Here is a 13,967-nt window from a genome sequence, read left to right as displayed (position 1 = left end):
AGACACACAGAGAGAGACAGAGAGAGAGACAGAGAGACAGAGAGACAGAGAAAGACAGAGAGAGACAGAGAGAGGGGGCTGGGGAAGTAGCTCAGTTTGTTGGTGTGTATGAAGCCTGGCATTCAGTCTTCAGCACCACATAAACCAGATGTGCTGTTGCATGCTTGTATCTCCAGCGCTTGGGAGTAGAGGCAGCAGGACCAGAAGTCCACAGCCAGCCTCAGCTATGTGAGACCCTGCCTCAGAAAGGGGGGTAGGAAAGAGCTAAGAAAGAGGGAATACGGAGAGAAGTAGAAAGGAAACGCGAGAGGGCGGAGAGAACAGAGGGAGACAGTGAGCATCAGGATCCGGGTGCTCTTTGCAACCGTGCGTCTATCAGTTACCTGATGAGTGAAACAGAAACAAGGCCCCAGCAACAGTGAAAGGAAAATCACCTTCCGAATCCTTGTTGTAGAAAACACCGTGCGGATGCAAAGAGTAAGGTCTGGAAGCGAAGTTCTTCAGGTGGATAACGATCACATCACCCACTTCTGCCCTCAGGATGGGACCGAGGAAGCCCAGCCAGGGGGGCTTGGGGATCTCCGTGGAGTAGCTCCCATCTGTGTAGTGTCTATAAACCGCCTTCTTGTAGATGCCGCCTATTCTGTTGGGCCCTCGTTCGAGAAACAAGGTTGCAAGTCTGGAAGCGAGAAGGCAAATATTTCACTTGCAGATCAAGGAGAACCTGCAATTTGTCCTTAAAGGGTCGTCAGAGGCCACATTATGTATCAGTTACCTCTGTAGACTCCCCAAGATTACTTTTACCTTGCCAGTGTGGAAACTAGGTATGGCTGGCTAACTGTCAAACCAAAAGACATAAACAGTGCCACGGCCAAACTGGAAAAAGCCAAGTGTTCTGAAGTCACACTCTTCACTTGCCCCTTCCAGGCCACAGGGTCCCCCACTTTTTACTTATTTGCTTGTTCATTGTATGTGCGCCTATAGTGTGCTCAGGTATATGTGTGTGCTGGTCCATGTATACATATGTGCACATTTGTACGAGGCTGGAGTCAAGCCTCAGGTATCTTCCTCAGTCACTGCCTACTTTGTTTTTTGAGACAGGGCCTCTTGCTTTTACCTAAAACTTTGTGATTCAAATAGGCTGGCTGGCCGTGAACCCCGGGGATCTGCCAATCCCTACCTCCCAAGCACAGCCCACCAGTGTGGTAAGAACCTCCTGACTGGGCCATTACCCCAGCCTCGCCCCTCCGGTGTTCATTCAGCTCACACTTCCTGTGCCCTGCATGTACGCCCAGTGCTTTGTAGGTGAAAGGGACTCTAATGGAGGGAAATGAAGAAGCGCACAATGCAGTGGGAGGCCCCGTAGAATGCAGTGGGAGGCCATGGTAAAGGAGGGGAAATGAAGCAGCGCACAATGCAGCAGGAGGCCATGGTAACGGAGGGAAAGTGAAGCAGCGCACAATGCAGCGGGAGACCCCGTAGAATGCAGTGGGAGGCCATGGTAAAGGAGGGAAAGTGAAGCAGCGCACAATGCAGCGGGAGACCCCGTAGAATGCAGTGGGAGGCCATGGTAAAGGAGGGAAAGTGAAGCAGCGCACAATGCAGCGGGAGACCCCGTAGAATGCAGTGGGAGGCCATGGTAAAGGAGGGGAAATAAAGCAGCGCACAATGCAGCAGGAGGCCATGGTAACGGAGGGAAAGTGAAGCAGCGCACAATGCAGCGGGAGACCCCGTAGAATGCAGTGGGAGGCCATGGTAAAGGGGGGGAAATGAAGCAGCGCACAATACAGCAGGAGACCCCGTAGAATGCAGCGGGAGGCCCGTGGTAACAGAGCGGAAATGAAGCAGTGCAACAATGCAGCGCGAGGCCCGTGGTAACCGAGTGGCTGATAAACAAACACAGGCACAGTGTTTCTTTTTTAAAAATAAAATTCTTTCACAAATTCCCTGCAAATTTCCTGTGTGCATTCAATGTATCTTATCACAGTCACCCCCGAATCTTACTGCGTCCTTCCGGATCCAGCCCTACTCCCCATTCCACTTCCTAAATTCATGTCCTCTTAAAAAAAAAAAAATGTTATAACTTATCAAAGGCATTTTGTGTTTCCTGTATCTCCTGGGTGTGGGACCAACCACTGAGCTTGGTTGACTACCCCAGGCCACAACCCTTAAAGAAAAGCTGTTCCTCCTCCCTCCTTCCCTCCCATTAACCCACTAGTGCCTCTGTTGCACCTGAGGGCTCATGAGCCTTTCCTGCTCCGTGCCAGAGTGTTAACTGGCTTGATCTTGTGCGAGTCTTCTGCGGGCAGCCACAGCTGCTGTGAATTCCTGCGTAGACGCTTGCGTCATACGCCTGTACCCCTTGCAAGCCTTGGACTCAGCACTCAGGATTCAGAGGTTACACAGCCCCTGCCTTGAAGGAGCTCCAATTTGGGAGGGAGATTTGTGAGAATGAAGATTATGTACTGAGTGGGAGAGGCCAGGAGAGGCTTTCTGCACAAAGCGCTGCCTACAGGAAGCTCCCACTGAGCTCCCTAGGAAGTTTTAAGGAAAGAGGAATCACAGAAACCAAGGAGGAGAAGGGCTGGTCTGGAGGTCGGCAGTTCTGCCCACAGAGCCCCACTCGCCATTCTCTGGTCTGAGAACACACCCTCCCTGTGCTCACCCTGGGTGTTTTGAATGGGGTGTCAGTGACAGAGCAGGTGACAGAGCTTCCCCTGTGAGCACATCACACTCCCCTGTATATCACATCAGATGGGACCCGTGGCCTAGAACCTGGACCACCCTGACCACAGAGTCCAGAGACAGAGTGGCCGGTGGTTTAGTCTGAGAGATCCTGGGGATCTGTGAAGGACATCCTTGATGACTATGGCCTTGTCACCTACAAAGGTCACCCTTGAGAACAGTGCGGCCAAGTTAGCAAAATTTTGAAAATGTTCTAAGTGAGCTTATGCTTTTGTGTTAGGTCACGTTTATAGCTGTACTGGCCGCAGGCTGGACACACTTGGTGGAGTTCTTGGTACCGGATAATTGACTCCAGAAGAGTCCACCTGAATGTTCTCTGGTCTCTCTCTAGTCGCTTAACTTTTGCTGTAAAATCTATGTGCCCCTTAGCTAGACTTCCCCACGTTCCTCTTCTGCTCAACAACAGAGCCAAGGCCCATGCTGCTCCTGAGATCGAGGCAGATTCCTTTAGACAAGATGGCGCCCACAGCCATATATAATTGTGTCCACATAGTCAGGCAAGCCCCCAAAGAGACAAGATCACTTTGTATGAGGACCAGTGGAAGCCTCTGCCTTGTCCCACATCAGCATGCATGTTGTTTCAAGAACCTCCCAGCATGCCCCATGTGGGTCTGCATGTTAGTCCTGGGTGATCTTGAAGCTCTGTTGGCTTCCAAGAACAGACTGAGGACATAGCACATACAAAGTGTGCTGGCTGATGCCTGATGCTTAGGATACTGAAATGAGCGCGGTCCCTGGAGGAGGACACTGACGGACACAAGGAAGGCTCAGGAGCTCTAATGTTTGTATAAAGACAAGGCAAACAGGAGGTCCTCATGGGCATGCCAAGTGGAAGAGGTAGTTTAAGCCAGGTGTCGAAGTCAGGCTTCAGTTTAGGGAAGCAAAACCAGATTTTTATGACCAGGAAGCTTGGTAGGAGGGCAGCTGAGGGAAGACATGGGTGCAGAGAGAAAGCAAGCAGGCACACCATCTGTGAATATGTGTCACTAAGGTTCTTACACAGACGTTTGATATATCTAACTAATATTTCAAGCATCTTTCAAGATCAGTTCAAATTCTTCCTTTCTAAAAAATTAGGTTTATGTGTTTTATTTTATGTGAGAGTGTTTTCCCTGCATGTGTATATGTAGATCAAGTACATATTTGGTCCCTATAGAGGTCAGAAGATGGTGTCAGATACCCAGAACTGGAGCTATGGATGGTTTAAACCACCATATGGGTGCTGGGAATCCAACCCAGATCCTCTGGAGCCATTGCTCCAGCCCCAAATTCTTCCTTTTCTCATTTCTCTTTATATTCAGTGCTCTGTTCAGAACACTAGACCAGTAATGGCATTTTCTAAAACGTGCTGTCTGTCCTTGGCTGGTGATCTAATCAAAGGCAGACAGCTTTTCTATCCCAAACTTGCACTGATTTCCTAATGCCCAATTTTCTACCACGAATGCCCTGAAAGAGTCGCTGCTTGCTTTGGGACCTAAGACAAACAAAGTAGCCAACAAAACCTCCATGAATTTGTCACGGATTGACAAGTCAGAGGCGGGAGAGTGCTGCCAGCTGCGTTTGCAGAAGAGGTCGGGTGGACACGCTTGAGCTTACATATCCTCCAGACATTTGAGAGTGGCAAGCATAGCTTTGTCTTCTGCTTCACACCTGAGCAGATGGTAGTGAGTGCTTAGAAAAGGAGCGGGGCCAAGGTGCATCGTGTGGGAAAATTAGAGAGTCACGAAGGCGTCTCCTGTGGAGTTGTGCTTTGCCTGTGCTCCGGCCAGACAGGAGACAACATGACACTTCAGGATCTTTGAGTGTGACCTGTCTGCACACGGATGACATCATGCCTGAGTGTGACCTGTCTGCACACGGATGACATCGTGCCTGAGTGTGACCTGTCTGCACACGGTTGACATCATGCCTGAGTGTGACCTGTCTGCACGCAGATGTCATCATGCCTGGCACACACTTCAGCCATTTTCCTGGAATGGTATGTCTAGGGAAGACCCCTTCCATGCTCATTCACTAAATGCCCCTGCTAATCAGATGATACAGACCTTATTCCAGGATGCCTGACTTCAGGACACAGTTTGTGGCTATCATATCTCAGAAATCCAGCACGCTGTCATTGACTATAGCTTGCTGGGTCTGCCTGTCAAAGCCTGCTGGCCTCTTACAGTCACCTTGCCTTTCTATAGCTATAAAAAAGAGCAAAATTAAAAAGAAAATCTTTAAAACAGAGTATAACAAGACTGTCAGGGTAAGTTAAATCAATGGGGCCAGTAAGAGGATTAGCAAGAAAAGGTGCTAGCAAACCTGAAGACTGGGGCTTGACCCCTGAACCCACCCACGTGGTGGAAGTGGAGACCTGACTCCCACAAGTTGCCCTCTGACCTTCTCTCCTCAGTGATCAGTCTCTCCTTGACGTGAAGCAGAACACACACCCTTTCAGATGTCACTCAACTGAGCCCCAAACCACCTGCCTGCCCCGGCACTGCCTCACTGTTCTTCCCAGGACACTAGAATATGCCAAACCTGTCTGCCCTTGAAGCTAAGCCAGTCAGGAGAACCTCAATGAGGAAGGCAGAAGCAATGGATTCAGGACCTCCCTGGAGAAAGCAGAGCCTGCCCAGAGAAAAGTATATTTCCCTGGAGCCACAATGTGTGTGTGAATACACAGCAGACAGCTGTGCACATGGTGTATGTATGACATCACAGCAGACAGCTGTGCACACAGTGTGTGTGTATGTGTGAATACACAGCAGACAGCTGTGCACGTGGTGTATGTGTGACATCACAGCAGACAGCTGTTCACACAGTGTGTGTGTGTGAAGTCACAGCAGACAGCTGTGCACACAGTGTGTGCGTGAATACATAGCAGACAGTTGTGCACATGGTATATGTGTGAAGTCATAGCAGACAGCTGTACACACATGGTGTGTGTGAATACACAGCAAACAGATGTGTACACGGTGGGTGTGCAGGTGAATACACAGCACACATCTGTGTACGTGGTGCCTGTTTGAAGTCATAGGGCAGAAGCCCCCTCTTGTGGGTTCTAGAAGGCGATTCTTCCTCCTCAGAAGGAAAGAACAGAAGCTCCCTGGGGAGCCAAGTAGAGAAGGAAGCTGTGACTCCAGAGTGCTATCTGTTCCCCTCTGAGGGGTACACTGTGGCTCAGAAGTTCCCCACTAGTAACTGTCTGACAGGCAGGGTGGGGATTTCAAGTGACACGGGGCATACACTGTGATGGAGATGCCCTCCAAAAGACAGTAAAGTTGGTGGTAGCTGGAGAGCATCTTTCGGGGCTGTGGTGGGTGCCCAGGCTAGAGTCTGGGGGTTCATGGCTCACAAGGTAGGTGCACCTCACCAAAAACCCATCCCCTGCTTCATTTGGGTTCATTTTCCCATCCCTCATCACAAAGCAGCTGAGGTTTGGAACTGTAAGTAGAGGCCGTGACTATCACCCTCAGTCATTCCCTCTACTCAGAAGAGTTACATTTGGTTAGGTACACCAAATGTAACCTACACCATGGTAAATGGTAACACAGTGTCGTCTCTCTCGATGCCAGGTCTGCTGCACAAAGCTGTGTTATCAGAGGTATGTGGGTATGGTGAAGGTGAGTCAGAAACTCATGTCAGTGGTACAGGCGACCAGAGCAGATGTGGGGCTCTTAGAGGCACATAGGACTCAGCGTCATCTACGCCTGGAAAGGACACTACTCACAAACGAAAACAGGACCATATCAGGACAACCAACACTGGGCACGAAGGGTGGAGGCAGATTCCACATGAGAACTGAGAAGCCACACCTTCCCTAATTAGATGGGTGACTTTTAAAAGCTATCTGGGTTATGTACTCCCATATAATTCTTTTATTATGGTTCCTGCAGTGCCACCTAAAGCATGGGTCCTGCTTTGGCTCACTTGATTTTCGTAGAAGCCCCTCAGAATACACAGAACTTGTGTTTTTTTTTTTCTTAAAGAAAAAGAAGGAGGAGAAGGAGGGGGAGGAGGAGGAAAGGAAGGAAGGAAGGAAGGAAGGAAGGAAGGAAGGAGGGAGGGAGGGAGGGAGGGAGGGAGGGAGGGAGGGAGGGAAGGAAAGGAAGGAAGGAAAGAAGGAAATCGCATAATAATTGACCTTATTTTCCAGTCTCCTGTGAGCATCCAGTGTGGTGTAGCTGGTTGGGGTTTCTGCTTCTTTTCTTTGTACTGGGGATTGAACTTGGGGTCTCACGTATACTTGATAAGCGCCCTAACATTGAGCTCCACTCCCACATGACTGGGTGAGGTGTCCATGGCAATCCTCTAAAGACTGCTGCAGCATGAATATCCCTGAAGAAGGAAGCTTCATGCTAAGGATGATTGACCCAAAAATACAGATAGGCCCTAAATCTCCATCGTGCACGCTCTCCAGCAACTTTCGGCTGCTCACGTCTGGACTGTGTTTTAGCAAACATAAAATCTTAATTTGTTCAGTGTGCTCTTTTCTGGGATCTGTAGCCAAGCACTTAATCTATATAAGATATAGCTGCACCAAGATATTCATGGTTTTTAGGAATCTTGTGGGGTGTGTGTGCGTCTCTCTCTCTCTCTCTCTCTCTCTCTCTGTGTGTGTGTGTGTGTGTGTGTGTGTGTATGTGTGTGTGGGAAGGATGCCACAATGTGTATATGTAAGACACCATCATCAGCTTCCATCTCATCTGAGGTAAGACCTTCCTGTTTGCCACGCATACGTGCTTCCAAGCACTTTTTTGTCTCCGCTTCCCATCTCACAGCAGGAGTGCTGAGATGTGGGGTGCACACTGTCATAATACATCTGGCTTTCTGTGGGTTCAAGTCTTCTTGCTTACACATCAACTGCTGCACCCACAGAACCGTTTCTCCAGCCCAAGTTTACAAACGATGCCGACTGGAAAAGACTGAAAACTTGAAAGCTGCAGCCCCTCTAAGACCAAGCAGTGATAACAGGAAAGCCTTGGCTGGAAGACACTCAAGGAAATGCTCAACATCCTCAGTCATCAGAGAAACGCAAATCAAAACAACTCTGAGAGTCCATCTTACACCTGTAAGAATGGCCAAGATCAAAAACACTGATGGCAGGGGCTGGAGAGATGGTTCATTGCCTGCTCTTCCAGAGGTCCTGAGTTCAATTCCCAGCAACCACATGGTGGCTCACAACCATCTGTTATGAGGCCTGTAAGCATACACACAGACAGAATATATTGTATACCAAATAAATAAATAAATAAATAAATGTTTTAAAAAAAAAACCACTGATGACAACTTATGCTGGGGAGGATGTGGGGTAAAGGGAACACTCCTGCATTGCTGGTGGGAGTGCAAGCTGGTACAGCCCCTTCGGATATCAGATGGAAATTTCTCAGAAAATTAGGAAACAACCTTTCTCAAGACCCAGCAATACCACTTTTGGGTATATATCCAAAGGATGGTCAATCGTACCACAAGGACATGTGCTCAGCTATGTTCATAGCAGCATTATTTGTCATAGCCAGAACCTGGAAACAACGTAAATGCCCCTCGACTGAAGAATGGATAAGGAAAATGTGGTACATTTACACAATGGAGTACTATACAGCAGGAAAAAATAACGACAGCTTGAAATTTGCAGGCAAATGGATGGATCTAGAAAACATCATATTGAGTGAGGTAACCCAGACCCAGAAAGACAAATATCATATGCACTCATTCATAAGTGGCTTTTAAACATAAAGCAAAGATGACCAGCCTACAAATCACAATCCCAGAGAACCTAGACAACAATGAGGACCCTAAGAGAGACATACATGGATCTAATCTACATGGAAAGTAGAAAAAGACAAGATCTTCTGAGTAAGTTGGGAGCATGGGGAGTATCGGGACCATGGGAGAGGGAAGAAGGGGGAAAGAGAGGAAGGGATGGGAACAGAGAAAAATGTAGAGCTCAATAAAATCAATTTAAAAAACTACGCCTTGAAATTGCTGTCCATCTAAGACCAAACACTGACAAGATGAAAGCCTTGGCTTCGTGCTAGATCTTAGATCCTCTCTGCCTCCATCCTGTTCCCTCTATCCGCGTTCTTTCAGGTAGATGAAGAAGTCTCTCTCTCATCCCCATCGTAGACCCTCCTTCAAGAGGTGACTCAGACTCTGTCCTACCGATGGGCTGCTGCAGTGATGGTCAGGGCACCTTTCTCTAGGAGCCCCTCCAATGCGGGAGCTTTGACAGAAACCAGCCAGAGTCCTGATCAAGGGCATCTCACATCCATAGGCAGCCTTGTATTCCACTGGGAAGAAGCTATATGCACAGTGCTTACCTAATAAGGCCTGCGATTTTTTTTTTTAAAAAAAAAAAAACCTATGACTTTAACAAAGATGACCCACTCAGCTCCATTAAAGAGCAGGGTTTACCACCGAAGCACAGTCACACCTTAATTAAGTTTTTTATGAGCCCCAGCAGCCCTGCATGAAGGGATGAAAATGCTGACACAAATCCCAGGCAAATCAAAGGAGCCTGGTGTCCCCATTCCACCCAGTGAAGCGGGAGAGGAGCACACGGAGAATGTGTTTCTAAATAGAACACACTTCTGAAATCCTACACTTTCTAGGAAACATTATTGCTTGACGCTCCCAGATACATTTTTGGACACTATGGCCAAGCAAAGGCATCACACACTGGCAAGTTTAATTGCACTGTCCAGTTCTTAGAATCTCAGCATAAGAATTTCCACTTATTTCCCTTCTCTTCTGCAGGACCTCAAGCATCTCCATCCTGTTGAGTTTTGGGTTCCGAAAGTCTTGGCATTGCTGAAACTTTCATATCCACTCCTTTCTCCTATTATCTTTTCCTTTTCCATTTCTCTTATCCGGAGTGAAAGCAACCAGAACAGCTCATAGCGTTTTGGCTTCAGAGACTCAGAGCACAGGCTTTCCGGTTTGCTCCACATGTAATATGACCTCTGACGAGGCTCTGTGTAGTGGAAGGAGGTTAACACATGGGGCCTTTTCCCTCTGTCTTCCTGGAGCTCTGACTCTGGCTTCAGAGGTAAGTGCGGGCTTACAAGCACAGAATAACACAGAGGGAAGAAAAACAGCCCATCTGTGTGTATGAGGACCCCAGTCAGGCTAGGGGGGAAAGAGCTAGATCCACCTGGAGTTGTGGGAGAGAACTTCATTAGCATGGACTGAGGAGCTGACAGTCTCAAAGGGTGGAGGGGGGCTGAGAAATGTCTCAGCAGCTAAGAATGTACACTGCTCTCACAGAGGACCTGGGTTCGGTTCCCAGCACCCATATGGGCAGCTCACGTCTGCCTGAAACTCCAGTTCCAGGGAACACAAGGCCTCTGGCCTCTGAGGGGACCTTACGTGCACACACCCACCACAGGCACACATTGGTTTTCATTTATTTTTTAATACTGGGGGACTTGATAAAATAAAATACAGAACACTCCTAAAAATAACCACACAAGCACACTTTCATTCCTAGGTCTTCTGGGACTTGGATTTCAAGAGCAGACATTTGAAAACCACTCCTCTGTTTCATTAATCTCTCTAAAACTAGAAAACCAGGAAGGATTTTTTTTTTCACTTAGTGTCAAAAATAAAATCCGATGCTCAAGTGACATTAGGGATGATTTAAACTCGCCCTTGTCCACATTTAGAAATGCAATAGATGGTGTGGCACGTGGTGTGTGGCACCACACAGCAAAAACTAGAAGTCTATCTAGATTGTTATTCAAGATTGCTCCATTCTGGTGAAACATTGGCACTTGAATCCCTGGGTCTTCTGAATACTGAACATTTGTCTGAGTACCCAAACAATGTCCTACTAGGATGGAGTCTGTCCATCCCAAAAATGTGACTTACTTTTGCTTTAAAGATTCAGATGACTGACTTTTTGCTCTGTCTCCCATGGGATATTGGTACTGACAAGGTTCTTTGGAAAAAAGGTTATTCAGTGTATCGGGACCTTCTCCTCTGTTCGTGGTGCTTGAGTGATTCCAGAGTGTACATGGTGGGCTCACCTATGTCCCTCCATCATGGCCTCTTCACATGCAGTTGGGTGTGTACTGGAGACTACAATCAAAGCTGTCAACTGCAAAGATACCTCCGGAGGGGCTTGCCCCGAGTCTCCTGCCACAGCCTACAACTGTCCAGTAAGCACCTGGACTACTCTGCCTTCTCTCTTTCAAAAGATAGCCACAGATAGACAAAAAGGTCCCCTGCAAAAGGAGGTGCTTGTAATCCAGCTATCATCAATGTAACATCATCCTGTGCCAGTGACTTCCAACGCCAGTTACAAGGAGACAAAACTAGTGTAAGGGTGCCTCACTCAGACCCGGTCCACAGAAATGGCTTCGACAAGTCTAGTTTCTCCTTCACCTCAGAATTCTCATCCATGGCACTGCCCTTCATTCAAAGCCCCTTCTTCTAGTTGAGGGGATCCAGAGAAAGACCCCCTTTCCTTCACGTTCTTGGCTTTGTCTAAATAGCATTTGAGTCTCGAGTATTTAAGTTATTTGGAGGTTTTTAAACAAATTCAAAAGTCAGTGTGGCCGCTGACCCTTCAGGACCAGTTTTAACTTTTCTCTGCAAAGAAAGGAGGTGAGATTAAATGCGCCCTTGGTAAGAATTAAGACTTCTCCTAGAAAGTTCACACTCTGAGATCACTTCCTTCTTTAAGGCTGGATTCAGCTCAGCAGGAAATGGTCAACTTTTCCAAGAAGTGGGTTACACAGAAAGAGGACACAAGGGCCCTGGGACCCAAGCCATGTGTTTCATGAGGCCTTTTGCCTGGTAAACTACAAGTATTCAGCCTCAGAGCCTCCATCCTGGTTGGAAAAATGGGAATAATAATATCTGTAGGCACAAGCAGATTAAGAGTCCATAATACAAGTCTTGAGTAAATAATAATAATAATAATAAAAATAATCATTATCATCATTATCACATCTCTGTTGGCCATGTACCATTCCATGTACATATTCTGAACATTCTAATGTCCTAGAGCTGTTCACATGGACTGAACATTCTAATGTCCTATCCACACTGGCCATTTTCCAGTGATCCTTTTCTTTGGCAGGAAAGCTGTGATTTCAGTGAAAACTCTGGCAGTTCGGGTACTTTTAATGCCTTGTTCGTGTGTTAAAGACTGCCTCCGTGATGGGTGAAGTTGGAGGACTGGAATGTATCGAGTCCTTTCTTTGGAAATAACCCCATTTAAAAAAAACTATTCAATACACAGCTCAATGAACAATCTTTGGTCACCAAGTTGGCAGGATTCTCATTTTTTTTTTTTTAGATAACAGGACATGACTGTCATGATTGTGTTGTTATAAAGGCAAGAAGTTGAATATCAAAGCAAACTGGATCTTAGGTCTTTCCTCTAGGTATAGAGCTGGCTCTAGAAGATTTGCTGGCAGACCCCACACCATTTCTAAATTTGAGCAAATAAACTCATGTTTGAGAAATGGAATGATGTGGGTGTTGAATACAGGGGACTCTATCGATCAAGAAAAGAATATGAATTCAGGCACCTAACAATTGCCGGATCCAAAATGCTCTGAGAACCATGAAGTTGAAAACACACTATTACAGCTTCCTGAACCAGTGGTGTCTTCAGAGGCAGACCATGGAACAAGAAAGACATCTGAGATGTTGGGCCCTGGAGTGGAGGGTACTCTCTGCTCAAATCAAAAGCCAGAGATGTTCCAGCACCATCGTCCCCAACTGTGTTGTGAGCTACAGCCCCGTGGGATGAAGGGGTCAAGGCTGAACAAGCTCCTCAGCAGAGAAAGACCCATTTCTAAGTAGACTCAAGGAAACTCTTCAAATACAACTAGTTCTATTACAACCACCCCCACTTCACATCTTACACCACGAAAGGAAAGCAAGACCACGTCCAGCATGGCCAACATACCACATTCCGCAAACAGAACTAAGAAAACGGCTTTGACATTTCATCCTTGGAAGTTTTCAATTTTTCACAAGTTTGCCTTTGTTTTCCTTTTTAACAAAGTCCAAGGATCTTCTAGAGTCTAGAAATTGCCAATGAAAACCTACTATTCAAAACACCTGGTTGTGGATGTCTCCTCACAGTCAAGGGTAGCAGATGGCACAGTGGTACATACAGAGGAGGATTTCTCTCACAAGTTACAGATCCACCTTGGTTAGGGATTCTTGGGCAGAAACAAAACCTGCCTTTCCACCTCAGTCAGTCCACCTCCAACATAGTCACCTAACAATCACAACCTCCCTGGCACAGAGCTGAAAATAGGTCAAACCGAGAGTCTGTGAGGGACCCCACTTTCACTCACTTGTCTTCTGAAAAGCTCTTCCCAGTAATGACATCCTTCCCCTGAGGCACATAGTTCCAGTATTCTTCCACAACCCCAATGTAGTATGTCCTGGTGACGGCACCAACCAGCCCAAGTAGACCCAGGAACGTGAGAAGGATGCAGCCAGCCGGCTGCGGCTGAGACATTTGTGGATGTGACTCCGGCAGGCAGCCTGCTAGGGAGTCAACCTGTGATCCCTCCCCCTCACTCAGTGCGAGTTATAAATAAGGAATGGATTGCACTGGCTCCTCCTCCTCAGGTAGCTTGGGGTTGGGACAGAGGCTGACAACTTGTGCAAGCAGACCTCCCTCAGTGGGAGAGTTGCCATGACAACAAACTTGCCAGCCACCCAAAAGATGCATAACTGGCTTATTCATTTACTGCCCAAGCTAAACGGGCCTGTTTCTGAGAGGTTTGGGTACTCTGCTCTAATAGGAGTCATGTCTTTCCCGGAAACAGCAGGGAAACAACCCGAGCTGATGGATTCTCCCTACTTCGCCTTTTCTCCACACGTATTACAGAGCTTTGTGAACTGGAAAAGTGGGCTGGCCATGGTGGACCAGCAGGAAATATTCCAAGCATGGAAAAGGTTTAGTCTCTGTTGGGACGGCGTAGGGGATGATGTAATGCCTTCTAGTTTGTTTTATGAGGCTACAGGAAACACTCAGGTCAAAGCATAAAGCTCCCAACAGCACCATAAAACCCACCACTGACCCATCACCTCCTATCAGCTCACTCCTCTCCCCCAAATACTTTCAGACCTCACCAGCAAAGCTGAGGGACTTGGCTACCCTGGTCAACCCAGAGTTTAGACCTTGCCGCCCCTAAATCAATCATCTTTCCTCAAGATGAATGACCGTGTCAGGGGAGGAGGTCCCCTCCAGACCACGGAGATAA

At 47.5% G+C, this 13,967-nt stretch overlaps 1 protein-coding gene across 1 annotated transcript in view; it reads right to left on the bottom strand.

The window, feature by feature from the left end:
* Hephl1 (hephaestin like 1) overlaps positions 1-13,252 on the bottom strand; it is a 57,682-nt gene extending 44,430 nt beyond the window's left edge. The window contains exons 1-2 of the mRNA XM_048433787.3: positions 13,050-13,252; positions 435-679 (exon numbers count right to left, since the gene is read on the bottom strand). Coding sequence (XP_048289744.3) covers positions 435-679; positions 13,050-13,216 — 412 coding nt within the window. The 5' untranslated portion in view covers positions 13,217-13,252. The remainder of the gene's footprint in view (positions 1-434; positions 680-13,049) is intronic.
* Between the last annotated feature and the right edge of the window lie 715 nt (positions 13,253-13,967).

The sequence above is a fragment of the Myodes glareolus genome, chromosome 4 (genome assembly GCF_982192425.1).
Source record: "Myodes glareolus chromosome 4, mMyoGla1.1, whole genome shotgun sequence".
In the NCBI taxonomy this organism is placed as follows: Eukaryota; Metazoa; Chordata; class Mammalia; order Rodentia; family Cricetidae; genus Myodes; species Myodes glareolus.
The sequence above is the reverse complement of the archived record's forward strand: the minus strand, read 5'-3'. Positions and strand labels throughout refer to the sequence as shown.